At 30.4% G+C, this 17,184-nt stretch overlaps 1 protein-coding gene and 1 long non-coding RNA gene across 3 annotated transcripts in view; one reads left to right on the top strand and one right to left on the bottom strand.

The window, feature by feature from the left end:
- The first annotated feature begins 187 nt into the window (after positions 1 to 187).
- LOC148608282 (serine/threonine-protein kinase unc-51-like) overlaps positions 188 to 17,184 on the top strand; it is a 30,159-nt gene continuing 13,162 nt past the window's right edge. For both annotated transcript variants that reach the window (XM_088543750.1, XM_088543751.1), the window contains exons 1-13: positions 188 to 585; positions 3,100 to 3,192; positions 4,394 to 4,444; positions 9,703 to 9,735; positions 10,173 to 10,209; positions 11,562 to 11,612; positions 12,114 to 12,236; positions 12,901 to 12,974; positions 13,848 to 14,008; positions 14,605 to 14,687; positions 15,339 to 15,395; positions 16,348 to 16,472; positions 16,794 to 16,944. In XM_088543750.1, the coding sequence (XP_088399876.1) occupies positions 496 to 585; positions 3,100 to 3,192; positions 4,394 to 4,444; positions 9,703 to 9,735; positions 10,173 to 10,209; positions 11,562 to 11,612; positions 12,114 to 12,236; positions 12,901 to 12,974; positions 13,848 to 14,008; positions 14,605 to 14,687; positions 15,339 to 15,395; positions 16,348 to 16,472; positions 16,794 to 16,944 (1,129 nt within the window). In that variant the 5' untranslated portion in view covers positions 188 to 495. The remainder of the gene's footprint in view (positions 586 to 3,099; positions 3,193 to 4,393; positions 4,445 to 9,702; positions 9,736 to 10,172; positions 10,210 to 11,561; positions 11,613 to 12,113; positions 12,237 to 12,900; positions 12,975 to 13,847; positions 14,009 to 14,604; positions 14,688 to 15,338; positions 15,396 to 16,347; positions 16,473 to 16,793; positions 16,945 to 17,184) is intronic.
- LOC148608283 (uncharacterized) lies at positions 5,242 to 5,974 on the bottom strand. Its single transcript, XR_015914909.1, has 2 exons — positions 5,890 to 5,974; positions 5,242 to 5,460 (listed from the first exon to the last, which is right to left on the bottom strand). It is a non-coding gene; the product is annotated as an uncharacterized LOC148608283 (long non-coding RNA).

Raw genomic sequence — 17,184 nt, forward strand, 5'->3', positions numbered from 1 at the left:
ATGTTTACATTTCATGCAACTTTAATTTTGTTTGAACCCATAGAATAAAATGTATTATAATCCATATCTTTAAATTCAAAATTGATAATTACGTCGCAATTTTACCATGCAAGTATGAACTAAGTCGTTCTTGAGAGTTGTTTATAAAAGATTGGATTTGGATTATTTATGCTAATTTATGAAAGGCGCAGTAAAGTCTAGATGTTCATTGGTCACATCAAAACATAATCAGGTGTTACTGGAGTGACCTGTCAAACGAATCGTTTAATTGATAAAGAAGTGTAATTTTGGAACTACACGACAGTAATTAGCCTAAGAACTCAGTATATTTTAAAATGGGACTAATACGAAGTATATAACAGATGTCAGATCGGAAAGAATGACGTGATACTTGATATATAGTCTGCTTCGCCATTCAAAAATGGCATCTGCTTTCAGCCGCACGCTGATTTATGCTGTACCAAATTTTGCACATTGTCAGTGAACATAAAGATTATGGAAATAGTTGGTGACTACGAATACAACAGGAAAGATTTGATCGGTCATGGTGCCTTTGCAGTTGTCTTCAAAGGACGACACAGAAAGGTATTCTGATTATTCTCGTCTGAAACAAAAGATTTTTTCATTCCTTTCCTCACTCTCACATATCTTCCTATCTGTTACATTTTTCCTTGACATAATGTTGTATGGGAATACATATACATTAATTGTAATTAAATAATTATTAAATGATAGAATTCCTACAATAATTGAATTTCCCCGTGATTGCATCACCACCTCTGGCAACTCATGTCATGCATGTGTATGTACATGTGGGGGGAGGGTAAAACTTGGATAAACAGCAAAAGACAAACCTGATTTTCTTCTGCTTTTAAGCAAATTTCCGTTTTTTCAAATCTGGATTTTACTGTTATAATTTTTTTACTGTATATTTACTTCTGATTTTACCAATTTTTATTTTATTTGTTGATCTCGTAAAAGCAGGTCTGAATAGAGTTATATTCTTCATTTAAAAATTTATTCTCACCAACTACAGCCCAATATTGTCAATACTCAATATTTTTATTGATTACAATAAATGTACATATGTATTTGTAGTTGCAATCAACCAACAAAAAACACAGTCTGGACACAGCCATGTAATAAATAGAGCTCCTTTTGCAACTAAATTATGATCATTACTTTAAAAAAAGTGAAGACAATTAAACAAGGATTTAGATTTTATGAAAACATACAAACATAATTTGAATAGATATGGTGAAAATATCAAGAGACAAAACCCCACCAGGGGTGAATGTCAGCTTAAGGCTATCCATGGGTCTTGTTGTCTCTTTGACATACATGTATTCACCACAAGATTATCCATTCTGGTTACATCATAACATGTATATTGTGATTGTCCAAAATTGGCTGTGAGAGGGGTTCTACTTATGTACATGTATTCATACAAATGTATATTTTTGAATGAAGTATCAAAAATTTATTCTGATCTTGTATATTGATATGCATGTGAATGTAAGTTTGGACAAAAAACCATGACTGAATTGTAATTGAATCCTACAGGAATTAGCAGTGTTTTCACACTATTTCATGTACATTTGTATACAATAACACAGAACTGGCAGATGTACATGTACAGACAGTTGGCACAAATGTCTGAGCTTTTTCATATTAGTATTTTCATAGTATACAGTAGTTAAAAACTGTATAGTGCCATGAAAGATGGGGAATACATATATGTACAGACAGTTGGCACAAGTGTCTAACCTTTTTCATATTAGTATTTTCATAGTATACAGTAGTTAAAAACTGTATAGTGCCATGAAAGATGGGGAATACATATATGTACAGACAGTTTGCACAAATGTCTGAGCTTTTTCATATTAGTATTTTCGTAGTATATAGTAGTTAAAAACTGTAAAGTGCCATGAAAGATGGGGAATACATATATGTACAGATCTATACAACGTATAATGGTATGACAAGAACATTGATCAAGATTTACTGGGGTTATAACATGAACTGGTGTATTTTTTTCTGTACAATGAACAAATGTTCATTATGTATATTTACATTTACATGGTGATAGATTAAATAAATCTTAATTACATGTATAACTGTTATTCAGGTTGTGGGTGTGTATCAGAAAACACCTTTAGACACGAAACCAAGAAATTCAATATATGTTTTGTACATTGACGGGTTTGTTAGCTTTGTTCAATAATACATTCATGTACAATGTACAGTGAACAAGTATTATTTGATAATTGTTGATCAAGTGTCCTATTGTTTATTATTGCTAAGGTACTTAAGTTTGGAAAACAAAAATATAGGATAGTCTGATTTCAATGTTTGTAAACATTGTGGAAGAATGTGCCATAACACAAACTTGACCTGACCTCATTCTCAGCCAGTAACTATGTAATATTCCAACAGGTAGTTATATAGGTAAAACATGATGAAGACTATAAATAGAACAATCAGCTGATCTAATATAGGTTACTCAGATCATTCAACCAAGTAGAATAAATTTACAATTGTGTATGTTTGAAATTCTTTGAAATGTTAGGTTGTCATGGGAGTTACTTAGGGACTATCAGAAAAAATTGGCTTGAAATATACTTTAAGATATAGGCCTATTATACATGTACCTTTCAGTCAACATAATTTCTTACATACCTAAAGGTACAAAACTGTACATTACTATACATGTTTTACTGTACCTATAGTAAGTTATGAAGAGTTAGATAATGTGCTTGTGTGAATTTGTACATGCATGTTGATTTCTGTTGTGGAAAATTCAATGTGCCTGTCAAACTTTTCTGTTGAAAGCAGAAATTTCAAAAACTCTTAAGCATGGATGTAAACATGGGAAAGATGGCCCCTCCTTAGACAGATTTTGCTTCAGTAATAAAAAAAATCTTTAGATAGCTCTTGTATGGTTCAAGTATGCATTCCTCATTCTGAATTATAAAAAATAAACAACTTACAGTACATGTATGGTGCACGTATACATGTACATGTACATAGTGCAAATGATGTTTATTTTGAATGATGAATCCAAATCGTCTTTCCTTAAATAAGTTTTTGTTATTACAGAAACCTGATTCACCAGTTGCTATCAAAAGCATTACCAAGAAGAATCTTGCCAAATCTCAGAATCTGTTAAGTAAAGAAATCAAAATTCTAAAGGTATGTACTACATTTTTTGTATTACATAATATACATGTACATAAATTACAAGGTAAAAGTATATTATATTTAAGGCCCAGAACAAATTATTGTTTGGTTAACATGGCTAAAGTTCCTATTTGGAAACAGAAAACTGACACTTTTAAAAGTATGAAAGGTCTAACATTAATTAAGTACTTTTATTGTACTAATCAAGGAGCCTTAAGAGGGTAAGCAAATGACATTTTTTCCTGAAGAATTGAGGGAAAATTGGGAAAAATAAATCTGAATGAAAAATGTTTTTGTTGAGTATATGTATGTATTAATAAACAGTGTATAATATAAAAACATAACTGTAGATTTCACTGGAATGTGCACATGTATATGAGAGGACATGTATACATTTACATGTAATATCGTAGTCTAGTTTCAAAGTGGGATAAACAAGAAGAACTTATGTATTTTTTTTTTTAATATGTACAAAATGTATGTAGGCAATTATTGGTAAATATTAGCAACTTGATTGTATTCAGTACTATAGTATCAGTGTTCTCTCCAAAATTTTTGAATAGTATAGTGCTTACTGGCATAGCACAGCTCTTTCGGCCTTCTTCCAAAATTATAGCACAGTGCCTATAGTGCATTCTAAATAAAATTAGTTAAAATAACTATACCCCAGTCCAAGATGGCTAGCCCTGACTATCAATACCTTATTGATAGCACAGTGCTAAGAAATCATAGTGCTGCAAAGTACAGGGCTTTAATGGCCTGGGGAGAACACTCTAGTATTATTGCGTAAGGTTTTCCACATTGGCTTAAGTATTTGTCCAAGGTTAGCCATATTGGGTTGAGGCGTAGCAATTATACCTTTATTGATTAATTAGGCCAATATGCTAGGCCAATATGTATTTTAACCAGTCCAATGTGATGTATTAGACAGATAAAAGTTGTATTGGATGGGTAAATCCCGTATTGGCGTGCATTTGTATTTTGTATGGTATTGGCAGTTTTTATCATATTTGGGCTAATATTCGTACATTAGTTAATAAAGAATAATAATGTTCAAACATGTGCTAACCAATATCCTACAAACAACAAACAAACAACTTTTTTAAGCCTCCCTTCCACTCATCTGATAGATTTTTTGTTTCCTTCATGAGATTTGTTGTTTGTGTGTCTGTCAGTTTGTATATGCAAAGATTAAATTTTGTGTTTTTTTTAGGAGCTGTCAGATTTACACCATGAGAATGTAGTGGCCCTGTTGGATTGTAAGGTATGTGTCAAAATCTGAAATACATATATACATTGCAGATTGTTTATAGAAAATTGCAAAAGACGGTACTATTTACAAAGTAGTTTTCCATCATTATTATGAAATACACAATTATAATTGAGGGTATTGGTGTACTAATCAGTGATGTATTCAGGGTTTTCCCAAAGAAGCAACTGGAGGCCAAAGTGCATGGTTCAAGCACACTTTTGGCCTGTTCAAACTGAGTTTTTTCTTTACAACTGTATGCAACATTATTTAGTTTTGACCTGTTCATAGCTATTTTTGGCTGGTTCCAGCCAAAAATATGGAAAACTCTGGTATTACAATTTCAGGGGTTTAGGTGTACTATAAATGCCCAGTAATAGCCTGGTATCCCAACACCCACCCCTCTTTCAAAATGTCAACGATCCACACCTGTTTCTAAGTATTGTAGCTTAATTACCACTCCTAACTATCACGGTAAGCTCATGTTTCAATATAAAGTTCAGGTAAATGTAGAAAAATGCAAACAGAAATAATTGTCCTTAACTTTCCTAAATAAGACATGTACATTCATACAAAAAATACCCTCAAATAGAAATTAGTTAACTTTTTTTTCCTAATCATGAAAATGGAAGTATAATTTTTTTACACAAAATTACAATGTACATTTACTTGTAGCACTACAATATATTGTGGAGTTTTTTAGACAATTGTAAACATGTACCTTGTATACATGTATAATTGTTATGATGTTAAATGTAACCTCATAGTATTAAACATATAAAATCAGTATAAATAGACAACTTCTGAGTACAAATTAATTCAGTATTTATTTAATGCAGGAAATGCATTGAAATCTGTCATTTATTTGCTGAAGGCAAATTACTCATGTAATAAGGTCAAAAAAAGTTCATAGTCATTCTTGATGAAATGATCTGGAAATCTTGATCTGTGTCAAAATGTTCTACATGTTATATACATGTACATGCACCACCAAGTACATATATGATAAAAACATAATGTTTGGATGTTATCTACAAATAAAAAAAATTCAGTATTATTATCATCATGAATAGGTACATGCATGTACAATGTACATTGTACCAGGACATATATGAATCAAGACAAAAAATACTATATGAACTTATTGGCTTAGAATATACTCTCATAATCTATGTCATGTACATTAGTGGGATGTTCAGCAAATCCCATTTCAGATAATGGATGGTACATGTACATTGTATATTTGAAACTCTGTAAAGCCACTTGAAATTTTTGCATATTTGTGCATTAGACATACAACAATTGAATAAGTTTATTTGTGTAAGCAACATAGGTGCTATAGCACATAACATATAAATTGACAAAATGACAGAGAACAAGCCGGTTAATGTATTGTATAAAATACGTAAGAAAAAAGTATTCACAAACTGCAACAGTAGTTACAACATTAAAATAATCACCATTCAACTTGAAGAGATCTGTAACCATTTCCAGTTAAGTTTTATATTACCTTAATGAAGTCCTATCTTAGCTGGATTTTTCACCTGTTAAAGAAAGCTCTATGTTAACTTTGAATCTTAATCTCTTGCCCCAAGAAGGATATCTATACCTATTACAAAATGTACCTTTGTTTTTATTTACCTTTTGTAGGCATGTTAATTGAGGCTTTTGTCACTAGAATGGAGAATTCAAATATTTACTTATACATGTACTTGCTATTTAGTACAACACATACATGTGCAATATCAATGGACTTTTTGATGACATAATAATTATTTGTCTGTCTAGGGTGATATGCTTCAGGGTGTTAAGGCAGCCATTCATAATCATTTTTATGATTAAACTTTAAGTGTTTAATAATATATACATGACAGAAAGATTCAATCAAACTGTCATACATAATCAATTGACCTGGAGGTCATTCTTTCACCCCTTCAAAAGGACACATACTTGTAAATATCATTGTTATGGTCTTATCTCAGTTGTTACATTAGGTCCTTATTTGTCATACCCTATTATGGTGTTGATCAAAAGAGCTGTCTTATATTCAGGTCGACTCTTTAAAGCTGAAAATAAAATTTGTAAAACATTCATTCCCTGTAAATTTTCAACAATGCTCAATTAAAATGACAAATTATCAAATGAAAGTTAAATGCTTTGAATTAATAAATTTAAAAAGTGTGATCTCCAAAAAAGACTTTGACCAGGAAATTCAGCCCAAGAGAGTCATAACAACCCTTCATCTCAAAAAGTTAAAAAAACACAGTACATGATGAACTTTCATAGACAGTACTGTTTAAAAAATATACTTTAAAAAGATAAAAATTGAATTTCATTCATGCTCCACTAAATGCAACTTAGTAAATAAAAAGAAAAAATGGACAAAAAGGTTGGCTGGAGTCTTTAATGAATTGCACCATATAAATTTCTAGAACGAACAACATACAATGTAGCTTTTTTTTTTTTTTTTTAAGCAATTCCCTACATGTCGATGATGATGATGATGTATCAATTTCATCATCATCGACATGTAAGGAATAGCTTGAAAATATAAAAAAGCTACATTGTATGTCGTATGTTCTAGAAATTTATATGGTGCAATTCATTAAAGACTCCAGCCAACCTTTTTGTCCATATTTTCTTTTTATTTACTTAGTTGCATTTAGTGGAGCATGAATGGAATTCAATTTTTATCTTTTTAAAGTATATTTTTTAAACAGTACTGTCTAACATTTCTTTATAAGTTCATCATATACAGTGTTTTTTTTTAACTTTTTGAGATGAAGGGTTGTTATGACTCTCTTGAGCTGAATATACTGGTCAAAGTCTTTTTTGGGAGGTCACACTTTTTATATATTAATTCAAAGCATTTAATTTTGATTTACATTGCTTACATGTATATTTTTATCCTGCACCAAGATGACCCTTTGATTGATAGTTTTGGGTGTGAAACATATTTTTTATGAGTAAATTACACAGATATTTGGGTTAACGGAAACACTGATATAGTTTTGTGTTACTGCTTGATTTTGTTTGTCTTCAGTTGTTATTTACATTATTACAAAGTGTCTATTTTTAAATTTTAACAAGCTTATGCAATCATAGGTTAAAAGGTTTTTTTTATAGATATGTGTCACCTATCATACATCACTTTTACCTACTGTATACATCTGTATTCAAATGAGGTTCTTTAAAGTCTATATTTAGACTGTATGTTTCCTAATCAGCTTTTGGTCACTTTTAAACCATGTGGGACCTACATTTAGTCATTGCAGATTAGTTTGAATATTTTGTTAAAGCATGAAAATCAAAGTTGAAGGTCATTTTGATATGTTATTCATTTTCAGAGAATGAATCCAATGATAATATAGGGTTGATTTCACTCTGTAAACATTTTATGTTCAACCCTAGTTTAAGTACATTTACACCCTGTATAGTGTGGGGTATACATGTATGTACATGTAAGTTGACTGATGAGAAAGTTTAATACTGTATACAGACTACAGCATTTTTTTCAGTCCTTTAAAACAATAAGTAAAAACCTAGTAAATATTGGACTTGTGACTAAATTATGGACTGTATTGAAGATCTGCAATATCTTTATAAAGATCACAACAATTAAATACACAAGTAGTGTCCTGAACATGTTCAAACAGCTACAGTTAGTGCCATCAAGCAATATAAAGTTGACATTCTTTTTTTGCACTTGAAAGAGCAATGTTATACCATTGTATTTATGCATGACATACTTTAATGACATTAATTATATAAATACATTTTGATAGTATTATGATTTTTACATTGATTAGATTATACAACATAGTATACTAAGTATTGAAATATACAACATAGTATACTAAGTATTTTCAACAAAGGTTTTTGGTGATGAGTTAATTGCTTACTAAAACACCACATATATAGATCTATCACTATTGTTTGAAAACATTCATGGCTAAAGTAAAAAAAAATACATGTCACTTGGTTTAAGGCATTCTGTGAACAACAATAGAGTTAAAAATTGTTACTTCCATATGTATTATAAAAATAATAATCATGATAGTCAATTGTAATTCTAAAAATGTTTAATTCTGTCATAATTCACTGTTAAATCATGAATATGTCCACTGATATCACCTATATCTAAAAACTAAAATAAATCAAACTATCACTTCCCAATAATGTGTGTGTGTGTGTGTGTGTGTATATATACTTTAGTGAAGGATTATGGTTGTTATAATCCTATTACTATAGATGGATAAGGATGTCTGATTGTTTTTATCATAAAATGTAGCAATATCTTGGTAACTTATATAAGTTTATTGTTAATTGTAAACAAATAGCTTGTGTAAATATTTGAATGTTCTAAAAGAGTTTAATTTGGTCCATTACGCAAATATAAGAACATAATTTATATACCAGCTTATAGATACATACATTATGTAGTAAAAATACATAAGACACAACTTAAAAAATATCTATATAGAGGTATGGGAGGACAAGCCCATAGTCAAATAAAAGCTTTAATTTTACTTACATGTATCAGGGTAGTGACAGGTATGAATGCTCCTTACTGCAGGTGCTTGCTCCACTTTGTATTAATAAATTTAGTTATGTGTTGAATGATAACCATAATTTTGTCCTTGTTTTTGTTTATGTTTTTGTTTTGTTATTTATTGTCTGTCCAAGGAGAGTTGGAAAACTGCTTGTATGGCCTAATAAAGATACCCAATCATACTGCATTGAATTTTACATTAATTTTCTTGCCTAGCTTTTCTTGTACATGATTGTGACCAGTCACTAAAATATAAAACTTCCTGTTATGTTCACTAAAAACTAGAACAATTGAAAGCATAAATAATTAAGACAACCACTGCATACTTAGGTATCCACCCACTTCACCATAGATGTTGGAAACCTACTGGTGCACCTGGTCCATGCTCCCAGTTTTTAGTTGAGTCTGAGTTGCTCATTTGCTTTTGTTACTTTGCATTTTACTTATTTTAGTTACTTTATGTTCTTTGTTGTGTTTGTCTGTTTTCCATATCTGGTCTTTGCCCCTGGAGTACATTCTTTTGATTACTGCTAGAACCTTGGTTCCCTTGATTACTCTTTCACACTATTCAACATAGAAGCATGTACATGAATCTGTATTGTGTAAAAAATCTATGAAAGTTTTGCAATGCTTTATACTTTCAATGTTTTTTACTAGGTTTGATTGTGAATCATGCATTTTGTCTATTTTTTAAAACTTTTATATTTTTTGTCCTTTTTAGGAAACCACAAACCATGTCTACTTGGTTATGGAGGTAAGTAAATCTGTATCAAAGTTTAATTCATAGGATGTACTTGGCTTTAACATCAGTTTTCTTGTTTGGTTTAAATGAAGTTAGTTGACAACATATTCAGTGGTATACATTGCAAATTTTAAAGTTCTTGGGCCACTTATTTCTATCAGAATCTGAAACTTATGCTGAGTTTAACATTTATCACAATCCAGATTAAAAGCTGTATCAAGCTTGAATGTTGTGTTTATAATTAAAAAGAACAAGCTCTTTCTGGGTTTGACCTCTGTGGTCATATCAAGATATGCTCTGTAAAGCATTTTATCACGACTTTAAGTGAATTCCATAAATGTATTTACTTTACAGTCAAAATTTCTGGTGAATGTGATGTTAAATACTTATACATAAAACGATTCTTTAAGTTGTTAGGCTGCAAATACATCTATGTTTTTTTCTGGCAGTACTGTAATGGAGGAGACTTGGCTGACTATCTGCAGGGTATGTACATTTCTCTATTAACAACAAGTCTTTGTAAGAGTTAGGCAAAATGGAAAATTTACACATCCATATCAAAAACCCCCAGATCTGACAATATAGCTTTCCTCTTTTTGAATACAGGAAAGCAAAAGTACAATTAAAGTACTTTCCCATGGAATGTTAAACTTCTTAAGTAGTTTGGAAGCTACATGATTAGGTTGCTGTGGAAACTTATAAATTTCAAAATTTCTAGAACACTCTTGGTCTGTTCCATTAAGGAATTTGAAATGCTAAGTGTACTCAATGTATCTGCAATAATTCAGTGATAAAGAAAATAATATTGGTTTATGTGAACAGAATGAGAGTAGAGAAAAACTCAATAAGTTTGATTGTGGAAAAATATCAATACTTAGAGAACCATTGGAAATATCAATCTTAGAATTTGTAATTGACAAATTTAACATGTATTATTTTTTCACTTTGTTTAAAATTGAATTAATGGATGCGTATAGAAAGGAATTTCTAAGAGTACTCAAAGCTAAAATCAACAGTGCTAACCTTCATCTTTGTTCACATCATTGGTATAAACATTACTGAATGTAATGTTTATAGGATGAGCGTGTTACTTCAAATTAGGCCCTGGCATTTCATGAATTCAGAATAAGAAAATATGATTTTAGTCTAATTTATAGCTATAGTAGAGACAAACCTCCAGTTTTCTTCTGGTCAATGTTTTATATAGCTATTGATTTTGTTTACCCCACTTCTTATTTAACAATTCTGATGTGGTGTGACTGTTATATTGATGTCTGTGATGCTCTATAAATGCCATTGATTGTATAATATGTATATAGATTGATGTCTGAGATAATTGAGTTAATATTTCCGCATTACCAATGCAATTATAACGTGTTCATATGTTCGGGTATCATATATCAAGAATAATAATCAATGGATTGTAATTAATCAACCTTATGCAATATATAGGTAAAAGGGTTATATAGGGTGACCATTCTATGGTGGATTATTGGCCAGTTGTGTTTGATGTTATATGGTCTGGCAATAAATCTGATAGAAATAAAAGACAAAGTGAAGTAATGTTATAAGTATACACTCAACACTCTGTTCTTATAAATTAGTTCTTGCAGACCATCTAAGGAATCCAAGTACCTGGTACATGTACTGCATATACAGTATTAAAATTGTGAATATCAGGGAACACATTGCATTGTCATCATAATTTGATTAAAACAGCTTCATTTTAGGTTCTAATCAAGTAAAGCTCTGTATGCTATTGACCCCATCAAGGCAATATTTGACTCAGCTTGAAAAAACTTCTTTTGTTATAATGGTCCTACTATTACATCTTTCAGTGAAAGGTACATTGAGTGAAGAAACCATTGCTGTGTTTTTGAGACAAATTGGTAAGTTTATTATTGGGCATGAAATACAAAATAATAGTTGACATTGCTATTAACACTTACAATAGTGGGATTGGGCGATGAATAAGTAAACGAAAAATGTTCAAATGATTGAAATTGTTTAATGAATGGACATGTTGCTTTGGTCAATTATACAAGTACATTCTATATTACTTTCATACAGATTGTAGTGCACATAGAGTGTATTATTTCAATAAAAGTTTTATTTGGGACATGAGTCTTACACATATTACAGGCAGAATGCAAAATAAAACTTCCAAGAAAAAAACACTAAGAGACAAAAAATTGTTTTATTACAAAAATGTAATATCAAATTTGCACATAATTGGACATTCAATACCCATAATGATGTCTTTACACACTTTGATTGATTGTTGGGGTTTAACGTCCGAGCAGCAGTATTTCAGCTACATGTATTTTCAGACGATTACACATTTTGATATTGTTATTCCATTTTGTATATAATTGTTTGTATTATTTCAGCTGAAGCAATGAAAGCTCTTAATGCCAAAGGAATAGTACACAGAGATTTGAAACCACAGAACATTTTATTGTGTCACAGTGGCAAGCCTAACCCTTTAGCTGCAGAAATGAAACTCAAAATTGGTATGTTTATACAGCCTTAAAGTAAATCACATGCACAAGACGTTCAGTAATGGGGGAAAGAAGGTCAGTGGGGGAAATAGTGTCCATATAGTCTTTATTATATACCAGTTTATGGACACTATTATCCCATTGACCCTATTTTCCCCATTATTGAATGTCTTATGTCAGTGAGTAAATGAAGTAAATTTTGTACATGGCATTTAAGATATAAATGCATGACATTGTGAACACACAGATGTACAAATGTAAACACATCATTCATTAAATTTCAAAAATATAATACTTTTCTACCGCCACAAGCATAAAATACCATGCCTTCATAATGTAAGGATATTATTGATCAGACAGTTTTGAAATAAAATGATTAGCAATGTAAGGTAATAATACACAATAAAAAAGGTTCATTAAAAACAAAGTAATGTGAATTTAAAAAAAAAGATTCTTGCATGCATTAAAAATTGGGATGTTGTCATTTAAAAAGTTGCTTATGAAATGAATTTTTCCTGCTTTTGTACAAATCTCATTTATGTATTATTAAAAATTCCATTATGAATATTTTATATTCGTGATTTTAAGTCTGTGATATTTTTGCTATAATGAATAAAAATGGCAATAATTTCTGAACAATATCCAAATAATTACATGAAATATTATGTGTTTACAGCTGACTTTGGTTTTGCAAGATTTCTGCAGGATGGTGTAATGGCTGCTACATTGTGTGGTTCTCCTATGTATATGGTATGTAAGACTATTGTACTTTGATCTGGAACGCTTTATTCTAATTACTGTAATTGTATTTATTAAATTTTCTGATTATTGGTCTAAGATCATATTGGCAGGTACTAATTTTTGCAGAAATCATAGTATCTGGCAAAGGTTAATGGTAGAAATTGTCTTTTGTGTGTACGTATTTTCACAGATTGTGCATGATCAGTAATTCATGGAAATAAGTATCGCTCAAAAATAAGTATAATTACATTATTCTCAATGGGTGGATGTTATTGGATTTACAATATCCATTCCTCTGACATGCTATCTGTCTAAATTTTGTCACAATTATCTCGACTCCCAATGGATGGATTAATTTTGAATTTGGTATGTGGCTCTTTATATACGTAAAAGTGGTAAAGGATTTGGTAGCTGTCTGATATCAAGTTCATGTTTTGTGGGACTTTTCCATTGAAAAGTATGCTGTACTAGCAACACAACTTCATGTTTAAGTTCTATTTTATATTGTTTTCTTGGGTTGTTTCTAAAGTAAATTGAAGAATTAGGGCTGAAAATGTACTTAAAACACAACTTTAATCTGTAATCAAAGGTCAATTCAGCAAAACACATAATCAAAAATGAACATGTACAATACAGTGCATTTTGTAATTATATGGTATTTTTACATTATACAAATTTACTCCATTTTCACAGCAAACTGAACAGCACAAAAATACCAGTGAAATCATTTCTAATACCCTAAAACATTTCATCCTTTCCTGAAACTAATACCCACAACTTTGGTTATTTGAGCATGCAAGATTAAAATGACTGACCTATAGATTAACATTTTTGAAAAAAAATACATTGTATATTTATTTTGTAATATAATATATATTTAAGGCACCAGAAGTAATTATGTCCCTACAATATGATGCCAAAGCTGATTTATGGAGTATTGGCACAATAGTTTTCCAGTGTCTGAAGGGAAAAGCTCCTTTCCAAGCTCAGACACCACAACAATTAAAACACTTTTATGAGAAACATGCAGAACTTAAGCCAAAGTAAGTCTGTTTTTTTTATAAATTTGCTTTATCTTGATTTACTATGATTTAACTTCATTCATTACGGATAAAGTAATTTTGTCTTATTTTATTTCTAATTAAGAAACTTAGTCTTCAAAATTGTTCACAACACTATACACACCATACAATATTTTGTCTTTCTAGAGGAGGAGGCTTAAATCATTCTATGCTACACTTTGCCATAAAATTAAATCTGTGATTTATATATGATGTTTCCAAACACTCTGTATTATGGCTGTATATTGCTATATTTTGATCCAAATACAAAAAAGTTCTTTGACATGAAATTCATGTAAATTAAGTTTCACAAAAAAAAATCACATTAATTTAGCATGAAATTTGTGTAATTTTCATTGAAAATTTCACATTAATTTACTTCAAAGGATCATTTCACATGAATTTTATGTGAAATCTGTCACAAAATTTATTTGCTCAAGTTAGCTGAAAATCATGCTGAATTAATGTTAAAATCATGTGGAAATATTTTGCCCTTGTAAAGAATTAAAATTTTTTCCAGCTTTAAATTTTTAGAGCATACCAACAGTATGGTATAATTCCACAATTTTCTGCTTCAGTATTCCAAAAGATACCTCACCAGAACTTAGAGACCTCCTTTTGAAAATGTTGAAAAGAAATGCCAAGGACAGAATAGAGTTTGGTATGTCTATTTAAAACTAAAACAAAAATGTGGGAAAATTATCATCTAAAGGAAAACAAAACCATTATTTTTTTTAGAAAAATGTTCGACATGGACTAGTAAAAGAAAATGAAAACTTTCAAAAGAATTATATATAAGCCAATAAAGGGCAAAGGTCAGAACTGGTAAAGTCAAGCTGTATAGTATTCTCTTGTTTCAATCAAGATATCATGACTAAGTTAAGTTCATTTTAGTTCTTCATTTATTTATTTATTTATTTTTGCAAAATAAAACTTACTGCAAATGAGATAAAGTGTGGATGACTTTTTGTAGTGAAACTGTTTTATTTTTAGACAAACATCAAATATTAATCTGTACAAGTTTTATTTACAAAAAAAAGTAATAAAATATCATTGGACTGAAAATACCATTCATGGTGATAAAATCTATGCTAGCTAGACACAAAAATGGCCTTCTAAACCTTTTCCTTTACACTGAGATAATTTATTATTCAAAGCACAAATATGAACATGATTAAAGTGGCTTAAGCTGGTTATTGTTGTACCCCCAAAAAAACTAATGTTGTTTTAAAATTATAGATAGTTCCTACTATGAATGTCAGATTGATTGTATACAATGTAATTTGTTTTCAACAAAGTTGTATATTTACAGAGGCTTTCTTTGTTCATCCTTTCCTGAAGCCAGTACAGCCATCACCATCTTCTGCATGTAAGTTCTAACCAGTGTTTTAGCTGATATATGTTTTTTTTCCCTTTATTAAAAATGAGTTGATTGGGATTTGAGGGACATGCATCATTTATCACATTCTAGCTGTAAATTTGCATTAAAATCAGAATTTTTTTTATTAAAAAAATGTTAAAACATGAAGTTTTGGTATTTTAATTGCTTAAGGAGATAGACCTATGGTAAGGGACACAAATCATTGGAACAATTGAATTCTGCATTTTACATCGATCTCTTGAAAGCATCAAAGTAACTTGGACTGATTTCATTCTTTTTCAAATTAAAGCTTGATAGGCTTTGGTGAATTTGAATATGATACAAACATATCACTGATTTCAAGAGCCCCATGCAGGTCCGGGTGTCAAAAGAATAGGCCTGCAGCAGCGCTAAACTTGTCGTTAAAGGCGACTAAATAGTGCTCAGAAACCTAGCCGGGGGCCAGGCGCTCTGCCCACAGAGCAACTGGGTTGTGTGCCCCGGATGGTGGAATGGGGTACCCCTGGCGTGTCTACCTAGGGTAAGAAAGTTACCCTGAAGAAAGTTTTTCATTCTCAAAATCTTAATCTCAATCACTGGAGTCAGTGATTATATCACTTCATTCAAGCATTTCAAGAGTTAAATTATTTATGGCAATAAAATTAGATAATGATAGCTAAAATAAAATAATGCATGTTAGTGGAAATAGAAAACGTTAGAATTTTACAAACTACAGAAACAATATGGATCATACCAAAGTGATATATTCCTAAATCATTTAAATCAGTAAACCATGCATTGAATAAATACGGCTAGAATTCTGTAAACAACAATTCTTGTTTTTTTACATATACAGTATAAGATATAACATGCACATTTTTTAATTGCCTTTGAATGATTTTCTGTTATACATATGCCTTATCGTAAATTTATTAATATTTTAATTTTTTGTAATTTTTAGCATCTCCTGTACCAGTACCTGGAAGAAGTAGCCAGGGATGTTCGTCAGAAAGTCCCACACCACCCCGATGTGTCTCAGCATCACCCTTGTCTGGGAAAGTGCAATACTCTCCCCCTCCCTTCAAGGTATGAAATAATTTTTGAATGATAAAGATATGAATAAAAAAATATTTTTTGGCACTAGAGATTTGATCAATATTGTTGTTCATAATCATATAAATTGTATAGACGTTTATTTAAAAAAAATAAAAAGCCTTTTTTTGGTGAAGCATTGGAAAATCAATGACACATTGAAGAAATTGTGTAATAATACCACTTACTGTGTGTATTATGTTATTTCAAGTTTTGTGATCCAAAAAAGTTCTTGCATTATTTTTCATCTAAAAGGTGTTATAAAGGTCTGAACATGACTATGTATTGCTAACAGAACATTCATTTATTTTACAGCCCCCAATAGCTAAGCAAGAAGAATCAGAGCCTATGCACTCATCACCTCAGGAAGCTAATGGATTTGAGAAGATTGACAAAGATAATAGAAGTGATAGTCCTGCTGAAGATTTTGTATTAGTTCCTGAAGGACTACAGGGAGATAACTCTGGTGAGAGATTTTACTCAACTTTTTAAAGAAAATCAGACATAGGCATATTTGTTATTAGTAATAAATTATAACCCATGCAAACAAAGTATTTACTTGTTTTTGTTGTAAAGAGTATGATTGAAATTTAATGGGTTTTTTTTAAGCTTGTGAATTATCTTAAAATTATAGTATTAAGCCAACATTAAAATTTTATAGATATATTAAAGTTTGTTATTGCTTAATTTACTTAATATTAGATAC

Source organism: Perna viridis, chromosome 9, assembly GCF_037379345.1.
Source record: "Perna viridis isolate PV_CMFRI_1.1 ecotype Kerala chromosome 9, ASM3737934v1, whole genome shotgun sequence".
Lineage (NCBI taxonomy): Eukaryota > Metazoa > Mollusca > Bivalvia > Mytilida > Mytilidae > Perna > Perna viridis.